The 22,348-nt window shown below is 41.0% G+C and overlaps 3 protein-coding genes across 3 annotated transcripts; 2 read left to right on the forward strand and 1 right to left on the reverse strand.

Moving 5' to 3' along the window:
- The first annotated feature begins 3,903 nt into the window (after window positions 1-3,903).
- On the forward strand, window positions 3,904-6,412 carry LOC142367285 (glutathione S-transferase A-like). The gene is made up of 6 exons (XM_075449280.1): window positions 3,904-4,146; window positions 4,314-4,379; window positions 4,569-4,674; window positions 5,298-5,413; window positions 5,917-6,002; window positions 6,090-6,412. Exons 1-6 carry the CDS (start codon window positions 3,979-3,981, stop codon window positions 6,217-6,219), a joined length of 672 nt encoding a protein of 223 aa, XP_075305395.1. The 5' UTR covers window positions 3,904-3,978; the 3' UTR covers window positions 6,220-6,412.
- Window positions 6,413-7,329: 917 nt separating this feature from the next.
- On the forward strand, window positions 7,330-11,997 carry LOC142368211 (coagulation factor XI-like). Its single transcript, XM_075450347.1, has 9 exons — window positions 7,330-7,390; window positions 7,497-7,653; window positions 8,078-8,187; window positions 8,281-8,443; window positions 9,463-9,581; window positions 9,673-9,805; window positions 10,016-10,122; window positions 11,556-11,715; window positions 11,883-11,997. The coding sequence occupies exons 1-9, from the start codon at window positions 7,330-7,332 to the stop codon at window positions 11,995-11,997; spliced, it is 1,125 nt and encodes a 374-aa protein (XP_075306462.1).
- A 6,506-nt stretch (window positions 11,998-18,503) lies between these two features.
- heyl (hes related family bHLH transcription factor with YRPW motif like) lies at window positions 18,504-22,259 on the reverse strand. Its single transcript, XM_075449676.1, has 5 exons — window positions 21,885-22,259; window positions 20,069-20,135; window positions 19,901-19,984; window positions 19,704-19,785; window positions 18,504-19,592 (listed from the first exon to the last, which is right to left on the reverse strand). Exons 1-5 carry the CDS (start codon window positions 21,962-21,964, stop codon window positions 18,913-18,915), a joined length of 993 nt encoding a protein of 330 aa, XP_075305791.1. The 5' UTR covers window positions 21,965-22,259; the 3' UTR covers window positions 18,504-18,912.
- Window positions 22,260-22,348: the final 89 nt, after the last annotated feature.

The raw sequence follows: 22,348 nt of genomic DNA on the forward strand, positions 1-22,348 counted from the left end.
GACTGTTGCCACGGTGATGGCATGCAGGATGTTTCAGTGTTTATGATGTGGATTATTACAGAATAGTAACAGAAAATGTGAAGTTTTGAGCACAAGGTTGCTGTTGTAAGTGCTGCATTTGACACTGTGGATCACAGTATACTGCTGAACAGGTTGGAAACCTGGGCAGGACTCAGCGGGACAGTCTTAGAATGGTTCAGGTCCTACTTGGAGGAGCGGAGTTATTTTGTGACTATTGGAAGTAATCAATCTGATCGAGTGGGTATGACATGTGGAGTTCCTCAGGGGTCAGTTCTTGGACCCCTTCTGTTCAGCCTATACATGCTGCCTCTGGGTCAAATTCTGAAGAACTCTAGAGTCAACTACCACAGCTATGCAGATGACACACAGATATATCTCGCACTGTCTCCAGATGACTGCAGTCCTATAGAGTCATTGTGCATCTGCTTAGAGCAAGTCAAAAAGTGGATGAACCAAAATTTCCTTCAGTTAAATCAAGAAAAAACTGAGGTCATTGTGTTTGGCAACAAAGAGAAGAGGTTTGCTGTCAGTAAACATCTTGAGTCACTGTCTCTAGAAACTAAAGACCAAGTCCGGAACCTCGGCGTGCTGATAGACTCAGACCTGACCTTCAACAACCATATCAAATCAGTCACCAAATCAGCCTTTTGTCAACTTAAGAACATATCCAGAATTAAAGGTAGGGTAGGAGATCCTGGATTTTGAGTCCAGCGAAGCTGCATTTTGAAAATACACAGGTAAAACACAGGGGGAGGGAGGAGCAGATTGCAGTTTGATAGACGGCATCAGAATCCAATCATTGTGAACGGTCCGTTCACAATGATTGGATACTGTTTTTCCTAGATTGTACGTTCTAGAGGCCACTAAAACTTTTCATATTTGTGTCAAAACTTTTAATTAATTGGTTGCAATGAGGGTGTGAAGAGTATTTCAAGCAATATGTAAAAAAATGTTCCAGAAAAAGATCCCCTACCCCGACTTTAAGGGTTTCATGTCCCAAACAGATCAGGAGAAGCTGATTCATGCTTTCATCTCCAACAGACTCGACTACTGTAGCGGTCTTCTGACTGGACTCCCCCAAAAGAGTCTCAAACAGCTGCAGCTCATTCAGAACGCTGCAGCCCGAGTTTTAACCAGAACAAAGAGATCAGATCACATCACCCCAGTTCTCAAGTCTTTACATTGGCTCCCGGTCAGATACTGAATAGATTTTAAAGTTCTGCTTCTCGTCTACAAATCACGGAATGGTTTAGGTCCAGAATACATGAATGAATTGCTAGCAGAGTATAAACCCAGCAGAGCTCTGAGATCTGCTGACTCAGGTCAGATAGTGGAGCCCAGAGTTCAAACTAGACACGGTGAAGCAGCTTTTAGCTGTTATGCTGCACACAACTGGAACAAACTACCAGCAGAACTGAAATCAGCCCCAACTGTGAGCACTTTTAAATCCAGGTTAAAAACATTTCTCTTTCGGTGTGCTTATGGTTGAGTTTCTTTTTCCCCTCTTCTTTGATTGCTTTTAACTGTGTTTTTGATTTTTATTCTATTTTTTTCTCTTTAAATTGCTGCTTTATGCTGTTCTTTTAAATGCCTTGTCTTTATGTAAAGCACATTGAGTTGCCTGTGGTATGAAATGCGCTATATAAATAAAGATGCCTTGACATGCATTGCCTTGCCTTGTTGTATGTGGTGTATGGGGATATAATGTGTCTGAAAACAAAGAAAGCAGGCATAGCCTTTGAGGACGCGATCTATGCGTTCTAACATAAATACTTAATACAGAAACTGGTTTGCTCTTCACAAAGGTAGCTCAAATGGCCTGTGTTGTCAGGACTTTGCATAAATTGCAGTGTTCAATAGTGTGTCCTTTGTATGATTTGCATTTTATACTGAATGTGCTGCCTCTTAGAGAGACAACACCATGCTTTATGTCAGCATGTCGGCTGTATTACTTTTAAATATTAGAAACTATGTGTGATTTTGATTGAAATGTTTTTTCCTGTTCCAGAAAACATCTTTCACAAATCATTCACAAACAGGTAGAGCAGTACCAGACGACATTCTTGTATTCTTGTGTGCACTTGGGGCAGGTACTTTAATTTGGCCAAATACTGTATATTTAATTGGTTGTACAATCCATATCTGCAAAAACAAACCTGGCTACTAAAAGACTTCCTACAGGCCCTGCTTTACATTTAAAGAAATAGCCTAAAAGTTGTTTAAAATTAGACTTTTTCTGTGAAGATACAAGTTCTGACTGAGACAGATATCATGATTTACAGTTTGAAGCATGCTGATGTGTTTTCTGTGTTTATCATAGAACTACAATGCAGCTCTGTGTGTATTCTCATCCATTCTTTTAACCTTTATTTATACAGGCTGGCGAATGAAGCAGTCGTCCTCTTTATAATGGGTGCACAAAGGAGGACACTACCATTATATTAAACAGGCATAGAGCAAACGAAAAATAAAGGATGCCATTTAAGGAGAAAGGGTGAACAGGAGCATAATTTTGTGAAAATGCCCTCCGAAAGGCCGAAGCTTTCCACCTGTTCTTCTCTACTGCACATGTTCCATCAACAGAAAAGGTTTTTGTTTTGCTGTCAGAGCAAACATGAAATAAGCCTCTCTCACGCACACTCAGAGGAAATACTCATCGGGACTCATTAAACCCTCGCCTGCATACTGATAAACACTTGGGTGGAGTTTTTCTCTCGCAGTGGCAAGAATTTCAAATGGGCGGAATAAAACTGTGAAAAAACTAACTTTAAAATTAAGTTGTTCAAAGAGGCATTTTCTTTACAACACAGGAAATTGTGACGCAAGTAGACATGTTTTTTCTTGTGATTTCTGGAGGAGTCTTTCTTTCAACACGTTGTCTTTCCGAGGCTACAGCAGACTGAGTCAGTGCTACAGAGTGGAAACTCTATCAAACAATTAGAAAACAGTTTGTTCCTTCAAACATTCGACTACGAAAGACAGCTTCAGAGAAACTGTCTTGTTGCATACATATGGGTATGTATGCAATGTGCACAACGTGCGTGCACCATGTGCTGATTTCTTCCATTGAGATAAATGCATCTTATATGTGTGTATATGTTACATATCACCTGTAAGTAAAATCAGATAGGTGGTCAGTTACACTCTATAGGCATGTGTTTGTTTGCGCAAGGATAATTTTCAGTGTGTGCAGGGGAGAATGAAAAGTGCTGAGTCACTATGAGCTGTCAGAATGTTGTGCACATGCAACAGGAAGACAGAACCCAACTCTACGTGGTAAGTTAAAAAACTATGCAAACACTTATATTGTCACCTTAAATTGAGCACAAACGTTTTCTTGAGGCTTGACTGTTTTTTATTAAAAAGTGTTTTTATAAAGATTTCTCACCATGACAAACAACGGTTTAATGTTCAGGTTTGACTGTAAAGAGTTTGCTAGGTATTAATAATCATTTGAATAGGTGCTATTGAATTTTCTACTTCTACATAAAATTGAACATCTTTGGTTTTGAATTTGAGTTTTTCACTGCTACCCATACTGCACTTAAAATCAAAGAGTAGCAACACAAAGCAAGAGATGTCACCGCCACTCACAAGACTTTAGTATTCCTTTTGAATACAAGCAGCTGGGGCCATAATCCTCTCTAAAATTAGGTGGTGATTTCAACAGAACAGATAATGGAATCTACAGACTTTAACTGTCACGTCATTTTGCTCTGCATGACCAGAAGGAGAGCAGTTTGACCTGTTTAGAATGAGTGTGAACTATCTCAACAGTCTTGCGTCACTGATCTTTGGTGATAACATAAAAATGGGATGGGACATTCTTCCACCAACCCGGATGTGGAGGGCGGGAGCTTGTTATAAAACCAGGCTTGTGCAGCCATCTAGGCTCATTCCTCACCTCCTTCACCAGCATACCTTCATCTGTTAGCGGCACCAGTCTACTCTGTAACCATGGCCAAGGAAATGACTCTGCTTTGGGGCTCTGGCTCTCCTCCCTGCTGGAGGGTGATGATTGCTCTGGAGGAGAAGAACCTGCAGGGATACAACCACAAACTGCTTTCCTTTGAGAAAATGGAGCACAAGTCGCAGCAAGTTTTAGATCTCAATCCCAGGGGGCAGGTAAGTCATTTCATGCACGTCATTACCTTAGAAATCATTCAAACTCTCATAGAAATAATGTTTTTCCTGACGTGCATTGATTCATATACACTTTCTGATGCAAATAGGAATGCTTAAACCTAAAATAATTTATTCTAAGTTTAACTTTTCTGCTATCTGTCTTGAAGCTTCCTGCCTTCAAACATGGGAACAATATCCTGAATGAGTCCTACGCTGCCTGCTTGTACCTGGAGGTGAGAACCTGCCTTGGCCCTGCATAAAGTTTTATGCAGACAAATGTCACCAAGGGGTTAATGAGTGGGAGGGTTGCTCAATCTTGTATGCCTCACAAAGTCTTGCAGACAATAAGACATCCTACACCGTAGAGGAAAAGAAACCGGAGCTCTTCATAACAGCTGCTCTTTTCATGTATCCAACAACAGAACCAGTTCAAGTCGCAGGGAAACAAGCTGATCCCTGACTGCCCCGCTGAGATCGCACTCATGTACCAGCGCATGTTTGAGGGCCTCACGCTCGGCAACAAAATGGGTATGTATGTCCTTACATGAAAAGCCTCCGAAAATCTGCAAGGCCAGGCATACCGTTTGACCCTGAAAATCCAACTTCTAGCACTCTTTCTCGACAATAACTCCATAATTTCAGAGTTGCTGTTGTTGTCACTCAGAGGTCTTCCTTGTGAGACCTGGAGCCGCATTCCTCTTGGCAACATCAAACCCCAACCTGCCTCCTTAAAGCCACTGAGACATAGTTTCTTCAGTCAGCCTCCTCTGAGGCGGCCTTACATCAGCCGCCCCTGAGGCCAAACTGGTTCAAAACACATGCCATCCACTAATGAGCCGTGCACTCACGTAATTAAGGCACAACACAATGCAGCAGTTCCATCATCTCTACCCTCATAACAGGTAGAGATGATGAAAGGTCATCAATGAAAACCAAAAAGGATCACATGCTCAGACTAGCTTGCACTGCTGCTAAGTCACAAGATGAGGCGCTCCATTTATTGCGGGGGAGGGGTGAAAATGGGAAATGAAAGGGATTTGCACATGTGGATGTGAATGTTGTCCAGTGAGCGGACAGATTTTACTGATATGACTCAAAGTTGTCATGCTTCATGAGTGGCTTTAACCGAATGACTGTTGGACATTTTACAGCGGACGTAATCTATTACAACTGGAAGGTCCCAGAGGGAGAGAGGCACGACTCTGCTGTGAAGAGGAACACAGAGACTCTGAAAGCTGAGGTCAAAATGTGGGAGGGATACATGCAGGTAGATCCTCAGCAGCATTATGTCTTTGACTTGTTTTCTTTCTAACTTGCTCTAACTCTTGTCTCGTGCTTCACAACTTATATGCAGAATGAACCTTAAATCTTTGTTGAATGGAGGCAAAATTAAGTTCAATGTTTTATTGTCTCACCTTTGTTAAAACACTAGACACTCGTGTGAAAATACTGCGACATCTGCTTCATCTATAATTTAAGAACTACAGGATCTGGAGTTACAATCAAGTATAAAAACTAAACCCAAGTAAAACCACAGCATTTTGTTTTTACACTTCAGTCTTAGTGGTGAGATACTTATTATATAACCATTTATCAAAGCTACCTTTTAATAAAAAATAAAAAAAAACGGAAAAAAAAACACTAATAATTAAAAGCTGTGTGACACGAATGTGCCTCCATTATGTTCTGTTTTTTTTTTTTTTTTTTCTTCTATCCCCAGTTTGCTAACATTGGTATCTTGGCTCAACACTGTTTTGCTCTGACTTTCAGGGATCAGGCGATTTCCTCGCAGGAAAGACCTTTTCAATGGTTGATGTAGCTATTTACCCAGTGATTGCTTATCTCTTCCGTTTTGGGTAAGCCGCTCGAATTATCAGAAATAATTTCTGGTCCAACAATGAATGCAGGAAAATGTCCCACACCAACGCTTCTTCTGTCTTTAGGTTATCGGAGGAGCATTTCCCTAAACTGGCAGCTTACTATAACCGTCTGAAGAGCAGACCCAGCATCAAAGCCACCTGGCCTGCTACCTGGAAGGAGACACCTGGACAGGAGATGCTGAAAGACCTCTGAGATTCAAACTTTGAATCTGCTGTAATGTTGTTGCGTAACCACTCCGTGCTTTGCACTAATTTAGAAGTTCACATTTTTAAAAGCTTTTCTCTCACTTTTGCTGTGCTTTATAATTTCCTGAAGTAAATTACATGTGACTTACTTTACGGAATATGCTCTGAGGAAGAAAAATAAACTGAAAAATGATTTTCAATTGTGTCTGTTTTATTTTTACACTTCTAATATGTTTTATTAGGCCTGTGTTGGGGGCCATAATTTAGTTAGAGGCTATTGAAATGTGGCTGGAGCTTCTTGACACAGATATTTGATCTGGTCTGTCATGGCAAGCTACAAAATATCCAAATATCCCATGCTATTTTCAACAGGGAGTGTCTTAGACTGCATTCCCTATTTATTTATTTTTTTTTTAAAAAGTATGATTACAACATTTTAATCGGTAAGTAGTTCCAAGCCCCACCACTGGTTAAAAAGCAAAACTGCAGCAAACTTTGAGTAATCCTGCACTCCTGCAGCAATCCTATTTTGTCTCGGTTCTTTAGTTTTACATACTGCTAACACACGAGCCACAAACATACCACCTATAAACTTAACGGGGACCGACTGCTTCATTCTTTTTTTTTGTTTTTTTTTAATTAGAAAAAAAGTCAGCGCAAAACCAAATACATCACTGTCCTCAGGTCTTGGTGCCAGAGAGCATTCGTACATTGTTTTTTGCGTAACCCAGCAAGTTGAAAAGAGGTCAAACTTCAACTATGTTGTGCAAAGCCCGGCACAGCTGCAATTTTTAGTTAAATACAGATAAGTACATTTTAAATGATAGGAGGGAAGGATTACAATTATTAACGTGCTTGATATGTTCACAGGACATGGAATTTTTTTTTAATTCAAATATCAAAATCATATCAAAGCATTAGTTTCTGTTCTTGTTTTTTGCCCTTTGGATTGGACCAGTGCAAGCAAGTTATCGATCGTGTCACTTATCAACTGTGTAAACAGAACGTTACAACATTGCCAAATAGTTCTTTGGCCAACTTGCATTTGCTGAACCATTTATTTGACCGTAGCTTTGCTTCAGTAGCTTAATTCTCTTCAGGATATCAGCAGTAAAAGATGGTTATCCATTTGGTTTTATTGGGGCTGCTGTCTCTCTGCAGTCTTTCCTTTAGTCAAGGTAGAACACACACCGTGCAGTATTTTGTGATGAAAGAACTGACTTTATTTTTGTATTTGTTATTTTTGTACACGTACAAATTTTGCCTCTTTTACCATTTCTCCAGGATGTCAGCCTGAGTTCCAGGAGAATGTGGATTTTCCAGGATCAGATATAACATTTCTCTACTCTCCTGATGAGAAGCACTGTCAGCTGCTGTGCACCCAGCACCCTTCGTGCCTCTTCTTTACTTTCATTCGAGCTGACTGGACCAAAGATGGAAGGTATTACATTGACAGAGTCGCACAAGGGAAGCGTTAATAGTTTAAAAAAAATATATGCTTTCAGAAAATAAAACATTGACGATACATCTTGAATTGTAAAAACTTGAAAGCTTAACAAAACCAAAAAGCAGCAAAATGATGTATTAAAGAGGCGGAAAAAAGTCAAAAATACATTATATATTTTTACATATAATTGCATTATATACTTTATATAAGTGGGACTGTTTTTTAAATAAAACTGGATTTTGTTCTTGTGTATTGATCTTGCAGAGGTATTCTTTTCTATATTGTTTTTGTTATAACTGAAGTGAATTTTCACTAGAAATGAAAATAAAATCTACAAATATATATACAAATCTAGAAAAAAAAAGTATATGTATATATGAAAAATGAAACTTGAAAACTGTCACCCCCGTCTTTTCAGGCACTTCTACTGCTATCTCAAATCCACTACATCTGGAAAGCCCAATTCTGAGACTCCACTACAAGGCGTTACATCTGGCTTTTCCCTCAAACCCTGCAACGCCGGATCAGGTAGGCTCACAACCATAACCATTGCTCATGTTGTAATAATATGTCCACCTTCTGCTTTACAGTCTTTGTCTGTGTTACTGTTCTCTGCGCCAGAACCTTGTCTGTCTCAGGTGTACCAGAATGTGGACTTCTATGGATCAGACTACAAATCCTTGTTCACAACAGACTATGAGGAGTGTCAGAGAGCCTGCACTCAGGACCCTGCCTGCCAGTTCTTTACTTTTCTAAACGGGGATTTTACACCACAGATTTACAGGTAAATATGGATTACATAGTGTTACAGTATAATATATGTTGTGTTACCAAAATATTTTCTTATTTCTAAGCGAGGACTTCTGTGAATAGACAAAAAATGTCCACATTTAAGTTAAACCTCAGCGTAGAAAGGTTTGTGGGATTAACTGTTTATAAAGGAGAAAGCAATATTACAAACAATTAACTCTTGTACTATGTCCTGGCTCAAGAAGTCCCACTATGAGATAAATTTAAACAAGATTAGATGCAGATATCTATAACTGAGGGTAAGTAAGTGAAATGTTTTTAGGTGAAAAAACAAAGAAAACAAAACATAAAAACATACTGATAAAGTTCTAGCAGTGCCAGCAGATTCACAGATACGGCTTGATACCATAACCAACCCCAAGGGGGCGTCCACATTCTCCTTTTGCATCCCCACTTGGGTGTGGAATAATAGGAGTGCCACAAAAAAGAAGAAATATGTTAAAGCAAATGAAAATAAACAAAGAAATATGTGCAGAAACAAATGAATAAATGTGTAGATATAAAGCCAAATAGATAAAAAAAGACAAAAACAGAGGAACACTATAAAGTATGTCATCATTTACCTCTTGTATGTAAATGACTTTTTCACTACATTTTCTAATGTACTTATTCATTCATGAATTTAGGCCTTGTAGATGTAACATAGATAAACTTTTGTGTTTATTTATCAAATATGTTCATATTTTGATGTACATTTAAGGTGGAATAAGTGACAGATGAAGTAGCCTTTTTACACAATTTCCGAAAGGAAGCTGACACCTTATGCTTAAATTTGACTGGCCCAGACCAAAACTAGAAGAAGAAATGAGTGACATCATGTGGCTTCTTTTTTAAACATGGAAAAGTACCTGCAGCTATTATTTCTTCCTACTGGCGAATATAGTAAGTGAATACATTAAGTGTAATGAAGACAGTGTAGCTCTGGCTAAATTATCTTTATTGGATGGATGTAGTAGTCATAAATTAACAGTGTCATTTCTTGATCTGTTCTAGGTACAAGTGTCACCTTAAATTCAGCTGGAATGTGCCAAGGACTCCCATTGTAGAAAGAACGGCTGGCCTCATATCTGGATTTTCCCTAAAAACAACAAAAACTCAAAAATTCGATGCAGGTACACAGTCATAGCTAGAGTCTTGGATTTAGGCAACTGTTTGCACTTATTTGTACACGTTTACTGGTTGTATTGCCTTTGTTTTATACAGATTGTCAGAACACGTTTTTCCCAATCACTGACATCCCAGGAAGTGACCTACAGGTGCTGAAGGCTGTCTCTCCTGAACACTGTCAGTTCCTGTGCTCTGCTCATCCACAGTGCACCTACTTCTCTTTTCTCAGGTACTATAAGTTCCTCATAGAGTGAAAATAAATGTATTTTTTTTATTTATATTAATTATTTTTACACATAACACTTTTTACAAGTTTTACTGCAAGTGGTTATTTATATCATCCATGCCTGACTGATTCTGCTTTTCAGTAAATTCTGTTCTCTCTTCATATGCCAGAATTTAGAAATGTCTATTCAGCTCATTTTGTTTATTTTTGCAGTAATGAATTCAGCTGCTATTTAAAGAACAATCCAAATGAAATGGTGACCAAAGCAAATGAGGGAATCACCTCAGGAATGCCAGCACGCTTCTGCCAGCTTGATGACAGTATGTAGCACTATTAAGCACATAGATTATGTGTCAGTATACGCTGCTGTAGCCATGTCTCTGTGATGCATATAATAATGCATTCCTGATATTCCCACTTTGTCTTCGTCAGTGTTCCAAACAAGATTTTATTTGCCCGTGACCTCACATTCCCGTTGATGATTGTGAGAAAAAATTATTTAAATTTTCTCCTCCTTTGTCTCCATTTCGCTTCTCTGTTACATCCTCTTCAACTTGTCTGGATCTGGGCTTTTATTCCAGACATTATTTGGGCTTGGGAAAGCTGCTCCTGCATATAAACAACTCTGTTGCATGGTTACTCATTGTAGATTTTAAAAAGTGCCAGAATTACTGGTAGCACTGCATCCAAACCCATGTTGAAAACTCTGTCTTAAAGCTGCAGTCTGCAGGATTTGTTGTTGTCATACGTAAAGTCCTAATTTTTGGCATTTTAAGAGTTTACATGTTCTATCAGAACGCTTGAAGTTGAAAACAGTGACCTCCGTAGTCGCAAAATGCAAGAAATGCTTATTTTTTAACCGAAAAATAAAAAGTTATTCAACTTCCTGTCCTGCCCCATCAAAACACATGAGAACTCGTGTACGTCTACGTGCACGCCAGATGCGCGTACACGAGTCCTCATTCATCAACTCACCTGTCATTTGCGATCATGGAAGACACAGTAAGTAGACTAGCCCGTAATGAAGTTCAATAGTCTAGATAAATAAGCGTGGGGACGAGCCTACCTTGTATCGCGCGTGCACAATCGGTGATTGACAGGCAGCAGACCCCAGCTCGTAACCTGATTGGTTACCTTTTACCGGTCCTGTCTGCAATTTTGTAAACAAACCTGCTGGCTTTGGAGGGACCTAGCGGGACATATAGGGGACCTAGAGAACTCATTTTTTTTTTGTATTGGAGTATTTAATGTACTACTTTCAGAATCCCCAGACAGTTCCAGGCATTATGCTTGAAAAATAGTTGCTGACTGCAGCCTTAAGTTATCATTTTAACAGAAAAAGACACAAGATACAAAGACACGATATGACCAGTCAACAGCACGGGTCATTGGGTGCTAATTCCATTCAGTCTGTTAGATGGTCAGTCATTTTCAACTTTAATCATCACTTTAAGAATCAAACATTTGTAGATCAGTTGGCCCAACATTTTCCACAGACACTCATGGAGTTCTGAATCCAGCAAAAGGCCGTTTTTATGTCATATGACTTTCATCATTTGACTTTAATCATTTATTTCAAACACTTTATTGAACTGTGGACAAGTTCCAGAAGCTAATATTTCAGATTTGGTAATTGTAAAGTCTAATATTAATCTAACTGTAATCATTCTGGACATGAATATCTGACATATCCACATTGTTAGTCTTCTCGTGTGCGGCAGAAATTTAACGTTTTATTCATCTCTGCTAACAGACTGGGCTAAGGTGGCATACGAAGGACTAGATTTCCGAGGTTCTGACATTAAATATGAATTGATGGAAAATGCTCAAACCTGTCAGAAGACCTGCACTGAAGATCCTGACTGCCAATTCTACACATACGTCAATGAAAACTTTTCTGATCGTAATTTCTGGTACAGTATTTCTTATTTAACCTGCTCAAACACAAGTCATGTATGTCTTTGCAATTCAAATAATTATTGGATGTAATGCATGATTTAGTTTTTATTAATCAGGTGATAGATACTCCATGCTATGTAATTTGTGCTTAATAAAAAATGTTGTCGATTTTGTGTTGCAGGCGTCGCTGCTATCTGAAGCGCGTCATCACCATGCCTTCTCCTGCCAAAGTTAATAAACTGGACGATGTGGTGTCAGGCTTCTCCAAGAGGAACTGTGACACGGCACTCCTCTAAAAGACAGAGATAAATATTCTGTCTCTCTTCACAGTTTTACTGTCCGTGTGGGTTTGTGTGTGTAAACGAGAGCAGTAAAACCGTCCAGATAATTTAGCATTCTGCTTTGATATTTGTTTTTCCATTGGTATAAAATAACATCTGCCTCCTGAACCCATCAATTAGTATTTGTATTCGATTGGGAGCCAATGAAAAGAAGCAATAATAAGATGAATATTATCTCTCTTACAATTCTAATCCAAACTACGTTATTTTGGACCAGATGGAGGCTTTTAAAAGTGTTTTGTCTTTAAAGTCAAGAGCAATAGAAATTTGAGACAGTGGTGTTGCTAATAGCACTGGGGACAAACGTAATGACATCAAGCCACTTATATCTGAATCTAGAGGCAGAAAATACTCACCCAAATTCATCCAACTCTGTTGCGTATGAGGAAAACTCATTACATGACAAAATCTGCATCGATTTTTCAAGCAAACCTATCTGTGAGAATATCAACACGTCTGACACAAACCGCTATTTTCAAGGGTTTTACAAATGAAGGGGAAATTGGTAATTGGTCTGTAATTTGCAAAGGGATTTGCAGCCAACACTGAGCCTGTAGATTAGACTCCACAATGCATAGCAGTACCACACACCAAAAGGGAATAAACTGAGAGGGTGCAAGCTCAAGCCAGATAGGAAGTCTTGTTAGTAACTGACACACGCTGTCTGTTTCTGCCACCAGCAGGTGGCACAAATACTCCCCAGCTTTCACATTAAGGCATCAGCTGGCTGCTGCAGGCAACTGTTTCTTTACCTTAAGTAGCAAGAGACCAAGTAGCTCCAAAATGAATTCTATATTAGATGTTTACAGACTTAGGGATGTTTGTTGTACTGTATGTAGAAATCATCATTGTGCATTGCTGACAATACTGTTGTTGCTGCAATCACAGGCTCCTCTGCTATCTGAAGTGTGTCAAGATGACAATGAAATCCCACACCATGTAATGTCATTCCTGCCATTTATAAGGGCAGAGGTAATAACGTAGTCAAGACCATCTACTCCGAGAATAAGGAGTTACCAAAATTAAATTGTACTAAGACTGAGGCTCAACCAGGAAAACTTCATAAATTAATTTATGAAAAATCTGCGTGCCTCAAATGTGTAAGTTATGGTAAACATATTTTACAAACAATTGCATAAGAATATAATTATTGTTAAGTGACTGCATCATCTAATTTTCCCACAAAAATAAGAATGAACCTGTGGTAAATGTGATTAATGATGCCACCAACACACTGACGGTCATGCCAAAGAAAAACAGGCCAGTGATATTGTTTTGCTGTAGTGTATAGGAAGTTTTTAATGAGCTAAACTTCAATATTACTAAGAAGAAAAAAAGTATAGCTGATGTAACACTTTTGTTGGAATTTTGGGTGAGAGAAAAACATTCTGTCTCCGCAGTTCCTACTTTATGTTTGCACTTTTGTAATTATGACAGCAGGGGTCACTCAACTACATATAAATCACCTTAATGCAACCTTAATGTGGAGGGGCTGAAGTCTATCCCAGCTGTCATTGGACGAGAGGACAGGTCGCCAGTCCATTACAGCCAGGTGTATACTGGCTAAACATTTTCTCAGTAATATTTGGTTTGTGTGGTTTTGCTGTGTTTGTGATGGGAATTTTGCATTTGTTTTTTAGGTTCATAGATTGAATTATGTGGATTATGCTTTACCGGTTAATCCAATAGTTATAATAATCCAACAATCTAAAAAAAAGAAAAGAATGATAATCTATTATTAAACTAAAAATCGATTGAAAACTCAAGTCTTTGGGGCGGTCGGTGGCATAGTGGGTTAAGCAGCCACCCCATGTAAAGAGGCTGCGGTCCTCGCAGCAGCTGGCCCCGGTTCGAGTCCCGCACCGAGCGGCCCTTTGCTGTGTGTCTTCCCCCTCTCTGCCCCATGCTTCCTGTCTCTCTCCAACTGTCCTATCATTAAAGACATAAAAAGCCCCAAAAAATATTTTAAAAAAACTCAAGTCTTTCACAAAAAACTAAAAAAATCATGACCTTAAAACAGCTTGAGGTATGACACACTTTTCTTCTTATTCAGTATAAAAGGATCCATGAATGAGCAAATCCAGCCTTGTACACATTCCCACCTGCCAACAGATGACAGTGACCTTACCTGTTCAATCTGTGTCTGCTATGTTGTGGTCTGTTCTCTAAAACAAAGAGAAAACTAAGCCCTTCTATCACTTTTAACCATATAAAGAAATGCACTGCTTGTGGATTGCCACAGCTGGAGCTTCTAGCAGCCAGGGCGGCCTGCTTCGCAGTGACCCTGGCTGACCTTTGTGGCCGTGGATGCTGCCGGCTGCAGCTGCAAGACAGCCACAAGCTTAAAGGGACATTCCACCAGTGGAGACATGAATATGTATTGAAAGTGGGCCATATATGTAGTAGAATAGTAGCATAAATTTCTAATTTGGTGCCTTCTTGACCGAGAAAAGGCAGAAAATGACTTTTTTGTGCTTGTGGATTGCAGACAACAATCCCCATAGTGCATTGCAATGCTCAAGATCCGCAGGCCACTCCCCCGAGAGTGTACTAGCTCCACCCGACTCTACGCTACCTGGAAATCATGTCACACAATTTCTAGTGAAGAGTCAGTTTGCGAAATCATTAGGGAATTACTCTTCGTTTGTGTTTCGTCGTTTGTGTTTCGAAATGGTGTGCACTTGCATGGTACCGGGATGTTCAGCCAGCACAAGGAAAATACACGGAGTAAGTTTTCATAGATTACCCAAAGAGTTGGACTTGTGCAAAAAGTGGCTACGGGCCATCAATAACCCAAAGTTCGGAGAGGACACGGCCATTGAAGCACTAAAAAATCTGACGGTGTGCAGTCTACATTTCAAGCCAGAAGACTTCGAACCCAACCCCTTAGGAGTGAAGAGACCCGCGCTTGTGAAAACCGCAATTCCGTCGATATTGCCAGATGATGTCGACGAACAACCAGGAACTTCTGGAACTGCTATCAGTGCTAAACGCATTTGCCTGGAGGTAAGGTTTTTTCTAACTCGACTCTAGCGGCTACTGAGAACACACACTGATATAGTCGTCTGCTGTAAAGCAGCACATCTCATATGATTTGGCTGTTTACAAAGTAAATATCTTGTATGTTTTGGTCGCTTGCTGTTCTAGTGTGTCTGCCTCGCTAACTCCACTCGTCAGCAAAGTTAGCAAAGTAACGTTAGACACTTTGCTATGTAGATCTAAATAAGTTCGTTATTAGCGATGTAAATCCACCATGTTTTACTGTGTTAGTCTGACGTTATTCAAATGTTTTTAACATTATTGAACGTATGACATTTCAGACTAAAACGACGTCGACGTCTGCTGCAGAGTTGTCCTTATCATCAGAAGAGGATGAATCCCAGACAGCACCAGCACCAATGATCTCAACACCAGTCAAGATTCCTCCAGCTCTCTGCCAGTGACTTCAAAAGCACTGGCACTGATCTGCGATAGGTCTGTTAGCGCATTAGATCCAACCCCCTATGGGCGGTGTTGAAGGGTGGGAACTAGCGCTTGTAGTCTCAACAAAAATCCACCCCTCTTACTCTTCCTCCTGCAATGACGCAAAATGACGATTTTTGCATAATTGTAGGAGGAAGTGTAAAGAGGTGAATACGGATTTCTCCCGTCTCAGGGGGAAATGAGAGACTGTTGCATGACCATTCAAAAGTATGACCGGGTTTCTAACAATGCAAAGCCTAATGCAAATGGGTGGAGTGTCCCTGTAATGACTAGACTGGCCTTTATTCGCAGCTTAGCAGTTTTGTGCCAGCAACATTAGTTTGTGCATGTACATTAGCTGTAAAGCCCCACCCCAAAAGTAGGCAAAACTGGTTCCTCCATTCCTCCAGTGTTCGGCATGGGACGTATGAGCTGTCTGACCTCATTATCTGAGACTGTGCTGCAGGGCCGTGCAGACCTTTGGAGGGGCAGGGACTCAAATTTTTTTTTTTTAAAAGAGGACATATGGAACAAGATTTGAAGGAGATGGAACCTATTAATCTATTGCCATGTAAAGATGTATAAACCACCAATTATGGGAACAGTCAGGTGAATGATTATGCAAGTTAGCAGGCTTATATCAAGGAAAGAGGAACTGTTGAGCGAACAAGACTACTGCCAGCCAGGATTGGACAGGAAACACATTACCCAAAGAGAAAATGTATTTTGTAACTGATGCTCTTTCTCTTAGCTATTTTCAGCTTATTTTCGGAGCTAAGCTGCAACATTATGGGAATGGAATGGAGCAATAACGCGGTTAATCGGGTAATTTCAAAATTATGTTTGTTTAAAAGGCCCTGCAAATATATCATTCAAAGAAAATGGCACTATGAAATAAGATAAACCTTAAACGGTTTATTTTTCAACATCAGCTAAACAGTTTGGAGATCAGAAATAGCCGTCCCCATTAAAGTTACCTCCATGCACGGTCTCTTCCATCACTGTCGCCAGTGCACCTCGTACATGCAAGGTGTACGTGACACCCATAGCTGACGTCACGCTTTGGAGGCAGCAGATATTTTAATTAATAAAGAAATTATTGTTTCATAAAAATATGAATTGAAGCATTGTTAAGAAATGTTCACATCTGTACTAATTGTACAGCCCTCTCAAAAGGGCACTTTGGACATTAAGGGGCGGGGGCTCAAGCTCCTAAAGCTACCCCCTTCTATGACACGTTAACCCGGTTAAAACTTGATTCTTACCATAGGGAGAACCTTAGAAAAGCATTTTCAGCCAAAATGAATCATGTTTAATGTGATTATAATAATCAGTCGATATTTTCAAATCTTGCAAGTGTTTTGGTGTTATCTGAAACATCATTGTATGTTTTCCTCCCACATTTCAGTTTAATATTGTTGAATAAAGCTGCACGCCTATAATCAAATTTAGCTTTGATGCATCAGTGGAGTCGTTTTACTTACTGAAGTGAGGAGAAATGTTCTCACATCCTGATTTTTTTCTTCTCCCTTCTACCTCCACCCTGCTGACTGAGCCCTCCTCTTTTCCTATTTCAGCTTCCATATTCCTTTTCCTCATATACACAACACTTCCCTCCTTCTTCCTCTGTTGTTCCCTTCCCTCCCTCCTTGCTGCTCCCTCTTCGCCTTCCCTCCCCCCGTGGGAAATCCAGTGCAGTGTGACTGTGGTTGTCCTTCCTGGAAGCTGTGGTGGTGACTCTGGCTCCTTCGCTCAGAGGCTAGAATAGTGCCAGCCAGCTTGTGTGTGTGTGTGTGTGTGTGTGTGTGTTGTCTGTGTGTGTAACCATGCATGTGTACATGCACCCTTCACAAACATTCCACCACCATACCGTCCGTCTGACCGCCAGCCGGCCTCGCACGAGAGCCACGCCATCACCGCGGTTCAGTCCTGACGCCAGTCCTGAATACTCGCATTACACACACACACACGCGTGCGCACACACCCACACACACGCATAAACAAAACACTCACTAAAGCACAAAAACACACACACACACACACACACCAAGGGAATGAAAGAGCTCAACACTGGCTCAAGCACACACTAGCACACTCACTCACATAAACAATACGCACTTGCGGAACACACACATTTTTGGACCCCAGACCACAAGCATTGCATCCTGAAGCAGATGAAAGCGCTTGCCTGCAGTAAACACACAAAAGTCTTCTCTCATCCCCAGCAAACAGCTTTGGTGAATAATCTTCTGAAGAAACAACTCTTCGCAACGATCATTCATCACTGTTTGGGGACGACTTGTGCGCTCTTGTATGTGCTGGCCAACTCTCTATGATTCACACCATTTCTTAAATCTTCACAGTCCCTCTCATCTACCCCTAACCCCGTCTCCCACCCTAACAATGTTATTGAACGTCTACACCGAATCAGTCACTCGACCACAGCCCTTCAGATCTTTTCCTTTGTTTTCCCCTCTCTTCATTCCTCCCTCTTGCCCTCTCCTTTACTGTCTGTCCATTGTTGAGGAGACAGTGGCTCAGACAAACAGGGAGAGAAGATATCCGCTGGTGTACCACAAGATTGGAGAGAAAGAATGGCAAAGAGACAGCGGAGGAGAGGAAGATACATGGGCTGATATGAGGGTAGAGTTAATTACAGGGGAATGTCAATTAGAGGGCACAGTGATGGGTCTGTTTGCCTCGCCGCGGCATCCCAAAAACATCACCATCTCCCACCATGTTTATCCTCGGCAGCCACGAGACCACAGCTCCCATCAGCCTTCACTGGAGACAGCTTACATGCTCAAAGAGGTTATGGCTGGAGAACATGCAGTGTTTGCAGACGTGAGTGATATGGATAAATGGGGGAAATGGGCTTTTTTTGTGTCTTTTTAGCAATGCTTTGCTGTTTGTATTGACAACAGCTTCAAATATATGCTTGCGTGAACTCAAACAATCACAGAAAAAAACAGAGTAAATGGACAACAGTAAAGGCACTTTGTGTTTATGAAGGCTTTGTCAAACATTCTTCGGAAATGGAAAATTTGATCAGATGTACAAATGTTTTACAAAAAAAAAAATATCACAGTTCAAAGATCAGTAAAAACCCAAACCATCTGAGTTTATTACTGTATATATGGCTCTGCTGGGTACTCTATGTCTATAACTCTCAGTCAAGAACATGAATTATTCTAGTCTATTCCTTTACATTCCATCATATGTGATTGTAGTAATCTGAAACTTCACTCATCCTCTGATATGGCTTTTAGAGTCGCTCAAAAGCAGAGACAATCATCAAAGGTTCAATGTGTCTTTCCCACGAAGGTATCATATTTGCTACATGGCGCACAAGGAAGCTTCATGTCCACAGTACAGAGTTTGTTTGGAAAACAAACCCAGAGGTGATCCTCAGAAAGCTCCGATTTCAGTCCCCCATCCCGAGGCAGCCTTGGCTGATCCACTCAAGCCCCTGCGCTGGGCTGTGGGAGACCCCAGAGGTGCAAAGGGCCGGAAAGAGACTTGTGTAGGGGCAGAGGATGATGAAGCAGAAGCGGAGGTAGAAGGAGAGGAAGATGAAGGAGTGGGAAGAGGTAGAGGTGAAACCCTGGTGGTGCTGTGAGGGGAAGGTTGGGTCGGTCTGGAGGGGGCCAGGGTTGAAGACGCTGTGAGGGAGGGCAACCTGTGGACAGAGGCCAGAGCTGATGGCGCAAGGAGCGGTGGTGCACCCTGCTGGCAGCCAGCGAGGGGGGCGAGGCGGAGAGAGGCAGCTGACGGGTAGCTCCCCAGTAGGGCGAGATCTCTTCGCCCACCAGAGAAAGGGGATGAGGAGGGGGCAGGTGAGCCTGGAGCGATCTGAGGGAAGGGGGTCCAGGTCCAAGGAGGGAAGGGCAGGGTGGAAGCAGGTGGCGACTGAAGGAGCAGAGGGTCCAGCTCACTTGCACAGTGGGAGAGGTGGGAGACAAGGCGAGCTCCTATAGGATCTGGGGAATCTCCCTCCAGTGAGCTGAGGTACCGTACCACTTCTCCAACACACTCCCTGAAGCCCAGGGTCCTGTAGTCAACTGCCAGAGCTCTTGCATCAAAGTATCCTGAGAGGGAACAACAGAATTAGTCTCAGAATGAGTAGTCAAAAACAAAGAAAAAAAGGAATTCTAATTTCTCTGTCCATCAACGTTTTAAGAACTTTTGTGTCCCTGTACCTTTTCCTCCCATGGCATGCAGCAGTTTGAGATGGTCCACTGTCATCTGCAGAATCTCTGCTTTCTCCAACTTAGAGGAACCCTTAAGGGAAAATTGTCAAAATTTTACTCCGTACCATACTGATTTATGGAGTTGTTCAGTTGCTTGATATCATTATCTACTTGTTTTTTTTCAAGAAATTCTTAGAGGCAAATACCTGTTTCTCAAATGCACTGGGCACCAGCCTCCGCAGCTCTGACAGGCTGTGGTTGATCCGGTCTCTGCGCCTTTTCTCTATGATCTACAGAACAAAAGGAGCAGAGGGACGTTCAGAGCCAGCCAAAGAGAGTGGAATAAAAAGATGAAGATCCATCGCTCTACTCACCCCTCTTCTCTTCTTTCGGGCCAGAATCTGCGAGGCGCTGCCTGGAGACATGGACCCAGTGACTGGACTGTATCACGGAGATAGAGAAAAAAAAACAGGGAAGATGAGAGAGTTGCATTTACAGAGAAAAAATGCTGGAACCTTGAGTCTCCTGCATGTTGTTATTATTACTCTCCTTAATCTGACACAGAGACAGGTTGGCACATCAGCTCTCTTCAATCTAATTTGTTTTTTGGGCACAGAACAGCGTAGGAAAGGAGGGAAGATAAGAATAGTTTTTAGTTTAATGCGTCTTTGGACATTAGTCTCAGTGAAATGATATGCTGTTCTCCTTTCCATTCAAGTGAAAGCACTTTTAGAAAGCTGATTATACAGCCTTGGGGCGATGCTTTCGCTCGCATGGAGCTCCGACATGCAGCATGGGAGCGGAGCTCCTCCAAGTACAGTCACTCAATGTGGATTGTGTTTGTTTGTGAACTCTCATCTTACAGGCATGAAAGAGCTTGACAGCTTGGAGTTTCCTTCAAACTGTCCCACCAGAGACTTATTGCATGTCTATTAGATTTTAACATGAGGCCTGCCAACTCAGCTGAGTGTTTTTGTTTAGGTTTATGTTTGACTTGAAAAGGCAGAGCTGTCTTCTGTTTGCATGTCACACAGCAGTTTAACTCGTCAAAACCGTCTTCAGTGTTAGTGGCTTGCTTAGCATTTGTGATGTAAACGGTACGTCAGTGAGCAATTTTTTTTCTATACCAAAGTTGCAAATGCACTTGCACGAATGTTTCCCAGAATCCAGATGTGTGTAGTTCTAGCCAAGCAACATATGAAGCTCAATGAATTAATGACTTTTAAAAAGACTGTGCTGTGTTCAGAGTAGTTTTACCGCTTATCGGTCATTTTCCGCAACACTGAAAGAAGTCATATGAAATGGTCTGGGGTTAAGGAGCTTGGCTTTGTAGGTCACTTTTGCATTCAGGGGTTCAAAGATCCGTTCTTTCAGAAGTATTTCAGTTTGTGCCAATATGCACAAGGAATGAAAACACAAAAAAAACAAGTTTCCTGTGTGAGCTTACAACAAACCTGACAAGATTAATGCACTCTAGAAACTCTAGGAAAACTATATAAATAGTATATTCTTTGAAAAATGACATATAAAATTTGTTAGGGGGGCTGTCCTTCTTTGTTGCTCTCGTGTTCATTTAAAATTTGATCTCCATTTTATAAGTTTATAATAAAACATGACTTATAGATGCCTGAAGTCTGCATTACAATAAGTTCACATTTCAAATGAACCTGAAATATTTAATGAATTCCAAAAATCTATGCATTTAATCTAAACATCTTTCATTTATTAAAAACATTAAAACTAGATTTTTCATGACCCCATCCCACCTTCGCATATCTCACACACATTTTGCCTCGTATTTCTCTCATGAATTTCCCGTGTTGACTGACATTCATCTAAAAGCGCAGGAAAGCGCTGTTTCTTTGAGCACAATGAAAACTTATTTTTGAACTCATGAGACAGTTTTTGTGTCGCTGTATAAACTTTGGTCTAAATGCTGAAAGCTTTGAAGAATATGAAAAGCTAATTCTTCATTGCTTTATGTATTTTCTAGATACCACATCAGCGTCTGGGAGCCTCTTTCCCACAGTCTTTGAACTTGAATGATGCGTAACACCCACATCTCGCTGCAAGACATGTTTAGAGTAAATGTATCTTGAGCCGCTAAATGCAGCAGTATAATTTTCCTGTAAAGTGTGATTGGAGGCAACGTGTTTCAGCCCCTTTCAGGTGTGGTTGGTGGATGCTCACCAATAGCTGTCTTCTTGTCCCACGTCAATAAACTCGTCTGTGTCCGAGTCTGGGGAGCTGTAGTCGTGAGGTCTCTTCATTTCTCCGGCCTTTCCTCCCTGGCTGGACGGATGATGATCGATGGTTAGGTACACAGATAGATGAGTCTTGTTGGTCGCTCTCTGTGCTGCCTGAAGGCACTAAACACTGTCAAGCTTCTCCCTGCGTGCCCCTCACTCTCAGCACAAGTCTGTCTTGTGCTCTTATAAAAGCCTTGTTGTCCTTAGTTACTTCGTGTCACTTGCGTTCGTTTCTTTTGTTGTTTCTTCATGTGCCCTCAGTCCTTTTCTGTGTGAGTCAGTGGTGCCACTTGATCAACCCCCAAGGGCCCATGACAACTAAGAAAATTCACAAGCTGCTTTAGTCTTTTACTCCATCAGTGGCATCCAATCATAGTTTATTTCCTTGTTATGTCTCTCTTGGCT

The sequence above is a fragment of the Odontesthes bonariensis genome, chromosome 18, assembly GCF_027942865.1.
Source record: "Odontesthes bonariensis isolate fOdoBon6 chromosome 18, fOdoBon6.hap1, whole genome shotgun sequence".
Taxonomy (NCBI): domain Eukaryota; kingdom Metazoa; phylum Chordata; class Actinopteri; order Atheriniformes; family Atherinopsidae; genus Odontesthes; species Odontesthes bonariensis.

What these genes read in the sequence shown, in the direction of transcription:
- LOC142367285 (XM_075449280.1), top strand. Translation starts at nt 3,979, where the DNA reads ATGGCCAAGGAAATGACTCTGCTTTGGGGCTCTGGCTCTCCTCCCTGC. An exon ending in TGTGGGAGGGATACATGCAG is followed by an intron (nt 5,414 to 5,916) that starts GTAGATCCTCAG and finishes TCTGACTTTCAG; the next exon opens with GGATCAGGCGATTTCCTCGC. An exon ending in GCTTATCTCTTCCGTTTTGG is followed by an intron (nt 6,003 to 6,089) that starts GTAAGCCGCTCG and finishes TTCTGTCTTTAG; the next exon opens with GTTATCGGAGGAGCATTTCC.
- LOC142368211 (XM_075450347.1), top strand. Translation starts at nt 7,330, where the DNA reads ATGGTTATCCATTTGGTTTTATTGGGGCTGCTGTCTCTCTGCAGTCTT. An exon ending in ACCCTGCAACGCCGGATCAG is followed by an intron (nt 8,188 to 8,280) that starts GTAGGCTCACAA and finishes TCTCTGCGCCAG; the next exon opens with AACCTTGTCTGTCTCAGGTG. An exon ending in CTTCTGCCAGCTTGATGACA is followed by an intron (nt 10,123 to 11,555) that starts GTATGTAGCACT and finishes CTCTGCTAACAG; the next exon opens with ACTGGGCTAAGGTGGCATAC.
- heyl (XM_075449676.1), bottom strand. Translation starts at nt 21,964, where the DNA reads ATGAAGAGACCTCACGACTACAGCTCCCCAGACTCGGACACAGACGAG. An exon ending in CCCGAAAGAAGAGAAGAGGG is followed by an intron (nt 19,985 to 20,068) that starts GTGAGTAGAGCG and finishes TTTGTTCTGTAG; the next exon opens with ATCATAGAGAAAAGGCGCAG. An exon ending in CCAGTGCATTTGAGAAACAG is followed by an intron (nt 19,786 to 19,900) that starts GTATTTGCCTCT and finishes TTTTCCCTTAAG; the next exon opens with GGTTCCTCTAAGTTGGAGAA.